This window comes from Chrysochloris asiatica, unplaced genomic scaffold (assembly GCF_000296735.1).
Source record: "Chrysochloris asiatica unplaced genomic scaffold, ChrAsi1.0 scaffold00306, whole genome shotgun sequence".
Classification (NCBI taxonomy): domain Eukaryota; kingdom Metazoa; phylum Chordata; class Mammalia; order Afrosoricida; family Chrysochloridae; genus Chrysochloris; species Chrysochloris asiatica.
Genome location: NW_006408824.1, coordinates 748,538 through 758,663, shown reverse-complemented (window position 1 = coordinate 758,663; position 10,126 = coordinate 748,538). Strand labels below are relative to the sequence as shown.

The 10,126-nt window shown below is 46.1% G+C and overlaps 1 protein-coding gene and 1 pseudogene across 2 annotated transcripts in view; one reads left to right on the top strand and one right to left on the bottom strand.

Moving 5' to 3' along the window:
- The window catches only part of BCR (breakpoint cluster region), a 135,190-nt gene that overhangs the window by 34,759 nt on the left and 90,305 nt on the right, over positions 1 to 10,126 (bottom strand). For both annotated transcript variants that reach the window (XM_006874921.1, XM_006874922.1), the window contains exon 5: positions 2,085 to 2,192. In XM_006874921.1, coding sequence (XP_006874983.1) covers positions 2,085 to 2,192 — 108 coding nt within the window. The remainder of the gene's footprint in view (positions 1 to 2,084; positions 2,193 to 10,126) is intronic.
- On the top strand, positions 6,798 to 7,542 carry LOC102815051 (annotated as a pseudogene).

Here is a 10,126-nt window from a genome sequence, read left to right as displayed (position 1 = left end):
ATGGTAAATTCTGAAGTGCACAGAAGCACCAGAAAAAAATCCCAGGTCTGGCAGTCAAGGGTTGTATCTGGACAAAAGCCAGCTCACTACAGGAGCCCTAGTAACACAATGAGGTAAGTGTTGTGCTGCCAACCATAAGGTCAGCAGTTCAAACCCACTGGCCTGCTCACATAAAGACCGACAGCCTCGGAAACCCTATGGGGCAGTTCTACTCTGTCCTATAGGGTCGCTCTGAGTAGAAATCGACTCGATGGTAGTGGGTTAGGTTTCATATCTCTTTCAGGGCCTGCCTTTCCACCCAGAGCCTTTGTTTGTGGGGGAATCCAAGTCTGGATTCCAGGCTATTGGAGTTGTCAAAAGGCAAAATAATTTCAGGTTACCCCCCAAAGAAAATTGTCAAACAAAAGCCACTGGGTAGAATCAGGATTGGGAAGGATGGGAGGACGCAGCCTGGGGCCAAGGGTATTACCAGTGTCTGTCCTTGGCTTGGCCATGATTCCTTGGATGGCCTGTTCATCCTCTCAGCACCTGACAACTGAGGGGCGAGGCCATATGCTTTCAGAAGACTCTTGTGTAGTCCTGGAAGTGGGCTAAGGGGGAGTGGGAAGCGGGGAAAGTGAGGGAATGGCATGGTGAATGCACTCAGCTATGAACAGAAAGGATGGAGATTCGAGTTTAACCAGAGGCACCTCGGAAGAAAGGTCTAGTGATCTGCTTCTGAAAAATCAGTCTTTGAAAATCCTATGAAGCAGCTGTACTCTAACACACAGGATGGGGTCACCATAAGTCAAGATGGACTTGACAGAAACTGGTAAAGGCCTCAGGTGGCACAAACTGGCGGCACTTGAACACTAACCTAAAGAAGGAGCACTAGTCACACTGTGGGTTAAGTGCTGGACTGCATTCTGCAAGGCCAGCGGTTTGAACCCACTAGCTGATGCAAGGGAGAAAGATAAGGCAGCCTATTTCTGTAAAGATTGATAGCCTTGGAAACCCTTTGGGGGCAGTGCTACTCTGTTCTAGAGGGTTGCTAGGAATTGGAATCAACTCATTACCAGTGGGTTTGATTGGGTTTTTTGGTTACTAATCTAAAGGAGCTCTGGTAGCATAGTGGTTACGAATCGGGCTGTGAACATCAAGGTCAGCTGTTCCAAGGGAAAAAGATGAGGCTTTCTGCTCCATAAAGATTTACAGCCTCGGAAACCCTGCACAGGGTCGCTATGAGTCAGAGCCGACTCCATGGCACATAACAACAACAACAACAATGGCTCTGTATGATAAACACTGGACTGCTAACCACAAGTTCCAAGGTTCAAGCCTACCTGTTGTTCGTTGGAAACCCTACACAGGGTTGCTATGAGTTGGAACCCACTTGACGGCACTTAACAACAACCACCACCTAACTGGTGGTGGTTCTGTACCCACCCAGCGGTACCACAGACAAAAGGACTGGTAATCTGCTCCCATTAAGATCACAGCCCAGGAAATGCTATGGAGCAGCTCTACTCAGTAAGACATAGGACATTGTGAGCTGAAATCAACTCGACAGCAAAGGGCTTATTACTAAATTTTTGGAAACTGTGCTAACTGCAGGCAGGGAAACAGTAACCCAGGAGGCCCGAGGTCTGACACAGGTCTGCTCCATCCCACCTGCAGCCTCCTCCACTCTGGGCAGACTCAGGCCCCCAGCTCCCAGGATACTCACTGGCAGGCTAGAAAGGGCCAGGAACACATTCTGTCCCATCCACTCCACATGACAAGGAGTGGTCAGCTGCCCAGACCCTCCTGGTACACATGCAGTCAACTGTTGACAAAGATGAGGGGGCCTCCCTGTGCATGGGGAGCCACCACACCTGGACCCACAGGGGCTCTGCAGTGGATCTCTGAGGGGACCAGAGTAACACATATGCATTCATGCCCGAACTGATGGTGCACACCGGAGACATCTGGGAAGGCTCTGACCTGGATTCTGTGCATCTTGTTCTGTCAGCCTGTTCCGCCCACCCGCCAGCCCCAAGCCCATCCTTGGGTGCAGGGGTGCGTGGGAGCCATGGAGCATCTGTCAGACAGCCGCATGCACTTACCTCTGAGATTTCTGCAAACTGTGCGTTGGCCTGGCAGCACTTCTCTGCTGTCTCCATGGCAATGCCATAGTTGTCCACAAAGGCCCGATAGACACCCAGCTGGCTGGCCTGCAGGGAGGGAGGGAGAGAGCATTGGAACAGGTGTGGGCAGATGCTGATGTCTGTCACCTTTCTGGAGCTGCAGCTCAGGTGCACAGCTCTGCAGAGATTCTCGCCTCCCAGGTACTGCAGATACAGCTCCTCCACCACTCCCTCCCACTGCTTCCTCTCCCCTCACTCAGCAGGCCTCTCTCTCCCAAATGACAGGTTTTGGAGTGACTCACGCCTGGTCAGGTAAGGATTCCTTCCCACCGGCAGCTTGAAGGGTGCCAGTAGCAGAGCTCAAGTTCAACACTGTCAGTCTGTGCACAGGTGGGACTGGGAGACCCAGGTTCAAATCCCAGTCAGTTCACCTCATGTCTCCACAGCCCTTGTCTGTCTGTGGAGACTTGTGAGTTGCTGCGATGCTGAACAGGTGTCAGCTGAGTTTCCAGACTTAGAAGAACTAAGAAGAAAGCCCTAATCTTAGAGCAGCAAACCCAGGCCAGGGGAGACCCCTGGCGAACTGCTGGCCGGAACTGGGGTCTCTCAGCACAGTCGGGGGAGCTGGCAGCAGAAGGCTGGCTCTCAAAGACCCTGGTATTTGTTGTCTACTGAACCCAAATTTGATTTACACACACATTTGCATCTGTGCTTCTGCAGATGACAATCACAGATGGTAAAAACAGATCCCTTGGCACTGGCTTGCCTTCCGCTCAGAACCACCCCTCGGGGGCGTCTGGAGTGCTCTGGGGGTGCAAGGAGAGTGTGCAGTCACAGGAAGTCCTTCCCACACCCACACTTGCCATCCTGGGTAGGACGCAGCCTCCCCAATGCCAGGTCTTCCTCAGCGTTTTGTTAGACCTGGAGCTCGTCTTCCTTACCTTTTCATCCCCTTCTGACCACTGAGTGCCTCCCCCACTATGAAGGCCCTGCTTCAGGCAATGCCACCCTGAAGCCACCAGCTACCATGGAGTCTCTTCCGAGACAAGAAGGTCACTGAGCAGAACTGTGCTCCACAGGTTCTCAGTGGCCAATTCCTCGGGAATAGATGACCAGGCAACTCTGAGTTGACTCAAGCCACTAACCCTTTGGTAAGCTGCCAAGTGTGTTCACCATTTGCACCTCTCCATAAATAACAAGGAGCTCTGGTAGCGTAGTGGTTACGAATCAGGTTGTGAACCTTAAGGTCAGCAGTTTGAAACTACCAGTCATTCCGTGGGAGAAAGATGAGGCTTTCTGCTCCCGTAAAGATTTATAGCCTCGGAAACCCTGTATAGGGTCGCTATGAGTCAGAACCGACTCCACGGCACATAACAACAACAACAACAAAATAAATAACAAAGATCAAGCTCACTGCCACTGAGTCGATTCCAACTCACAGTGACCCTATATAGGGTTTCTGAGACTATAAATTTTTACAGGAATAGACTGCCTCATCTTTCTCTCTCAGAGTAGCTGGTGAGTTTGAACCACTGACCTTGCATTTTAGCAGTCCAGTGCCTAAACCCACAGGACCCTTATAGATACAAAGGTACCAAAATTAGTCAGGAAATGCCAAGGGTTTAGCACTACCTCTCAGGAGTCAGAGACAAAGATGATGTTCTTTGGGTAAAGTTAAATTTGTGGCGTATGTGGCAAAACGCTACAACCAGCGTATTTGGGTGAAGGACTCCTCTGGAGACTCTTCTGAATGTTTGTAATGATTAGGAAAGAAAGGAGAGTGTTAATGAAATGTCAGAGATAAACCCCTGGGAAATGAAGGTTGGTTTGCACAAGCCTGAGGAAGGGTGAAGGCAGGTGTTATAGGCCATCACCAAAAAACCCCAAACCCTACTGCAGCAATTCCAAGTCACCGTAACCCTACAGGGCAGAGTGGAACTGCCCCCACAGAATTTCCGGGACTGCACATCTTCACTGCAGCAGACAGCCTCATCTTTCCCCTGAAAAGTGGCTGGTGGATTCGATCTGCTGACCTTTCAGTTACCACCCCAACACATAGCCCATTACACCACCAGGGTCATCACACACAGCTCAAAAAACAAAAACCCAAATGTACTGTCTTCAAGTTGATTCCAATTCACGGTGACTATAGGGCAGAGCAGAACTGCCCCACAGGATTTCCAAGGCTGTCAAACTTTACAGGAATAGTCTTTCTCACTATCTTTCTCACTCAGAGCTGCTGGAGGGTTCAAACCACCAACCTTGAGGTTAGTAACCCAACCTTAACCCAATTTGCCTCTAGGGTTGCCATACGTGGCTCAGATAGACCAGAATCCCAGGAGGCAGGGGACAGAGGTGCCTCCTAGAATTGGGCAGATGCAGTGGAGTGTACCCATAGTCTTTGTAAATCCTAGCAAACGACGCCTTTGCCCTGCTCGGTCTGTGTAAGAGAAGATGCTGATAGGATGATGTGATTCAGTTGTGATTATAAAAACATGGAAGTCTAACATGGGTTTAAAATGAGCTGTCTCAGAAGCAGGAAAGGGGATTAAAGAAGAGCTAGGCATGGAGTGCTTCCTTTGCACCCCGAGATCCCTGTGCACTGAACTTCTTTGACTCAGGGACAAAAGCTGTGATACCGGCGGTGAGGCAGAGGAGCAGCTGAAGCTAAGCCAGGAGCCACAGTATGAGACAGAGCGGTGGACTCACCAGCCCATGGAGCAAGTAAAGTTGTGTGAGTTTGAGCAGGAAGCTTACTTGCAGAGTGTGGTGCCTCCAGGTACTCAACTGAGGGAGCCAGGCTAGCTGAACCATTGAGCTACAGCCAGGTGTCCTCAAGCTGAGACATATGGTGGAGTGATGTGTCCATTTATGACCATGTAAGTGCTGTGGGCATTTATCAGCAGCCCTGAAGAAGCAGCTTTGTAAAATTGGCTGAGGAGAAGCTGTCCTGATTGGAACAACTGTGCCCTGAGCATTTCTGACCCTGAATTGCAATCTCTTAACTTCTCAAATAAATCCCGTAACTGTGAGTTGTTGTTGTTGTTGTTAAGTACCGTCGAGTCGGTTCCGACCCATAGCGACCCTGTACAGGGTTTCCGAGGATGTAAATCCTTACGGGAGTAGAAAGCCTCATCTTTCTCCCACGGAGCGGCTGGTAGTTTCGAACTGCTGACCTTAAGGTTCGCAGCCCGATTAGTAACCACTACGCTACCAGAGCTCCTTAAGGTGCCTGAATTCTGAGTGGCACTGTGCTGAATTATCAAACCTGGCTGAGTAGAATGCTATAGGAGGGGTGGTTTGGAAGTAGTTTTTAAAAAATTTATTTTATAGCAGGGCATCATAGGTCTCCGGGTCCTAAGACCACTGGGCTAGTTCTGCCATGCTTTGTCTGTCTGTCCCTAGGAATTCCCAGCCCACATTCAGTCTTCCCACTGAAGCCCACCTACTCATCTGACATTGGCTTGTGAATGCCAGGCAAACCAGAGGAAACTTTCTGAGCCTCACTTCCAGTGTGCACCCAACTCTCACAATAATAAAAGTTTCTGAGGACTTCTGGAATGCTGTTTGGAAACAAGAATGCTGTCTATGCTTTCTCAAGAGGGTGGCAGGCTGATGCAGGTACAGGGATGCGGGGGTAAGCCTGCCAGCCCATCACTTGGGGGAAATGGTGGCATTTGCATCACTAGACAGCCTACTCCAAAGCTCAGAGAAGAAACAAATCTACATGAGCCATGACCTCATTTACCCTGAGACCAGAAGAAATAGATGGTGCCCTGCTACCACCACTGACCCAGATCCCAAAAGTTTCAGATAGAATGGGAGAACAATGTGGAGCAGAACTCAAATTCTTAAACGACAATCAAAAAAAGGCAAAACAAATTGGAGCAGTAAAGCACAGAGGTGCTGCGAGACTACTGCCCTGAGACTCGTTAACAAAGAACTGAGTAGACGGTTTCATCTTTCTCCCAACAGCGAGGCTAGCAGGTTCAAACCACTGACCTTTGGGTGTCAGTCAGGAGCTTTAATCACTGTGTCACCAGGACTCCAAAGTACGCTATTAAGTCAGTTCTGTCTCATAGTGATCCTATAGAGGGTTTCCAAGACTGTAAATCCTCATGGGAGCAGAAACCTTCATCTTTCTCCATCAGACAGCTTATAGGTTTGAACTGCTGTTCCACCACTCGTTTGTCAGTTTGTTGTACTGTGGTGGCTCGTGTGTTGCTATGATTCTAGCAGCTATACCACTGGTATTTTAAATCCCAGCAGAGTCACCCATGGTAGACAGGTTTCAGTGAGCTTCCAGACGAAGACAGACAGGAGGAAGGAGAGGTAGACCACTTCTGAATGGTAAGCCACTGAAAACTTATGAAAAGCAGTGGAGCACTGTCAGACATAGTATAGGAAGTTGAGCCATTCGGTAGGAAGGCACTCAAAATTGACTGAGGAAGAGCTAGCTGCAGCCGCAAAGTAAAGTTGACCATGATGATGCAAATGGAGAAAAGCTTTCAGGATCTTCATTTGCTTGTGGAGCACACAACTCAGAATGGTGAGAAACAGCTGCAAACATCCAATCACCAGTAATTATTATTAATAATTGGAACATGGAATCTATGAAGTATGAATCTAGGAAAACTGGAAGTTGTCAAAAATGAAATGGGTTTTTTTTTTTTTTTTTAACCAGCTAGAACCATGGAGGGTGTCGAAGAGAAGAAAAAGAAGGTTCCTGTTGTGCCAGAGACCCTTAAGAAAAACCAAACAAATTTCATAGAACTAAAGATCATGTGCCTGAGAAAGAAGTTTGCCCAAAAGATGCTTCAAAAGCAAGGAGGAAGTTTATCTATGAAAAAGCCAGGCACTGTCACAAGGAATATTGGCAAATGTACAGAACTGAGATTCAAATGGCTAGGATGGCAAGAATAATGCAACTTCTATGGACTTGGAGAGCCCAACCTGGAATTTGTTATCAGGATCAGAGGTATCAATAGTATGAGCCCAAAAGTTCGAAAGGTGTTGTAGCATCGTCACCTTAGCCAGATCTTCAATGGCATCTTTGTTAAGCTCAACAAGCCTTCAATTAAAATGCTGAGGATTGTAGAATCATATACTGCCTGGGGGTACCCAATCTGAAGTCAATGAATGAACTATAATCTATAAGCATGGTTATAGCAAAATCAGTAAGTGAATTGCCCTGACAGAGAACACGTTGATTGCACGTTAGTCTTTGTAAATATGGCATCATCTGCATGGAGGATCTGATTGATGAGATCTATATCATTGGGAAACGTTTCAAAGAAGCAAATAACTTCCTGTGGCCCTTCTAAAATTATCTTCTCCTCATGGTGGAATGAAGAAAAAGACCACCCATTTTGTAGAAGGTGGAGATGTTGGCAACAGGGAAGACCAGATCAACAGTCTTATTAGAAGGATGAACTAAGGTGTCTACCACGATTATTTTTGTAATCTGGTCAGCTAATAAAACAGGAAATAAAACTCAGTTCTTTTTCTAAAAGAAAAAAAAGAAAGAAATGGAACACATAAAGATTGATATCCCAAGCATTAGTGAAATGAAATGGACTGGTGTTCGCCGTTTTGAATCAGACAATCATATCTTTTTATTATGCCAGGAACATCAAATTCAAGAGGAATGGCGTCACATTCCTTGGCAAAAATAACATTTCGAGATCTAGCTGGAATTATAATACTGTTTGTATAATAGGATAATATTCATCCATCTACAAGGAAGATCAGTTAACACCACTATTATCCAAATGTATGCACCAACCACTAAAGCCAGTGATGTCGACACTTCAGAATTCTACCAACTTCTTGAGTCTGAAATTAATCAAATATGCAATTAAGAAGTGTTGACATGGTGATTGGAATGTGAAAGCCGGAAACAAAGAAGGATTAGTAGTTGGAAAATATGACCATGGTGACAAAGTATGCTGGAGGCTCGAATGATAAATTTTGCAAGACCAATGACTTACTCGTTGCAAATATCTTTTTTAAACCAAATAAAAGGTAATTATACATATGAACAGAGTTCTGGTGTGGCTCTGTGGGTTAATGCGCCAGACTGCAAAGCCATTTGAACTGCAAAGTCGATGGTTCAAGCTCACCAGCTACTCCTCAGAAACCCTATACAGGGTCACTGTGGGTCAGAACTGACTCGATGGCACTTAACAACAACAAAACAACATACATATGAACATCACCAGATGTATTACACAGGAATCAAACTGATGCCAAGGGCAGACTGGGAACAGACCATCAATTGCTCATATGCAAGTTTAGGCTGTAAGTGAAGAAAATTAAAACAAGTTCATAGAAACCAAAATATGACCTTGACTATATTCCACCTGAATTTAGAGAGCATCTCAAGCACAGATTTGCTATGTTAGACGCTAAGGATGAAGACCAGAAGAGCTGTGGGATGACAGCAAGAACATCAAACAAGAAGGCAAAAGGTCATTAGAGAGAAAAGAAAGGACCAAAATGATATCATTTTATGGCACTGTATCTGACAATATTCTGGTGCTCTTCATCATGTTTCAATATTAAACATTCTGGTGTTGACAATGTTTCACTGCTATTTATTAAGGTTTTCAGTGACTAAATATTCAGAAGTAGTCTGTCTGTCCTTCTTCCTAGTCTGCATCTGGAAGCTCAGCTGAAACCTGTCCACTGTGGGTGACTGTGTTGATATTTGAAATACCCATGGCATAGCTTCCAAAATCACAGCAACATGCAAGTCACCACAGTATGACAAACTGACAAACGTGTGGTGGAAACACCTCACAATTACGGAGGAACTTGGAGGACATTATGCTGAGTGAAATTAGTCATTCACAAAAGGACAAATATTGTATGAGACCACTAAGGTAAAAGCTCAAAAATGGTTTTCATACTAAAAGAAACACTCTTTAATGGTTACCAGGGGTGGGAGGGAAGGGGAGAGTAATTTACTTTCTAGAGGGTTGTTGTTGTTGTTGTTAAGTGCCATCGAGTCGGGTCCGACCCATAGCGACCCTGTACAGGGTTTCCGAGGGTGTAAATCTTTACGGGAGTAGAAAGCCTCATCTTTCTCCCGCGGAGTGGCTGGTAGTTTCGAACCGCTGACCTTAAGGTTCGCAGCCCGATTCGTAACCACTACGCTACCAGAGCTCCTAGAGGGTAGACACATGTTAATTCAAGTGACAGGGAGGGCAATATACAAAAAACAGAGGTTGGCAGAATGGTGAAAGTAGGAGACATAGGGAGGTATACAAGGGCTAAAGCGGACAGAGGTAAATAGTGATTTATATACAACCTTGAAGCAGAGTGTTCTGTGCATAAATACACAGACAGAGATACAGGCTAAATGGCTATGGGAGGAAGAGTGGGTTATATACATATATACCCCACAAATTTATAAGAATTTGAAAGAGGATATGTGTACATGGGTATTTACCTTTCCTGCAAACACAAACGTGGGCAAAATGATGAACACTTCTTAGATATTATGAAACACCTTAAGGCAAAGAGAAGCTGGGCCTGGAGGCTCAAGACCATAGTCTCAGGGGACACACCATGGTTAACTGGCATAACACAGTCCACAGAGACAATGTTCTGCATCCTACTTTGGTGATTAGCGTCTGAGACCTTCTAAACTCACGAGTGGCTGTCTAAGGTGCAGTTATTGGTCTCTCCATGTGCATAAGAGTGGTAAGAATTGAATTGAAGATGCTTGTAATTAGTTCAGTGAGCAAATGGAACATGTGAACATCAGTCTCCAGGACTCTGAGACCAGAACAACTAGAAGATACCTGGCTACCACTATCAACTGCTCTGAAAAGGTTAACATTAAAAGGTCCTGGATAGAATGGGAGAAAATATGGAACAAAACTCAAAATTACTTTAAAAAAAATAAAAAAAATACCAGTCTTTACTAGTCTGAAAGAGACTGGAGTAGTAATCTTAGACTATGGTCCTCGACCACCCTTTCAGATCTGGAAACGAACTCACCCCCATGGCCCAAT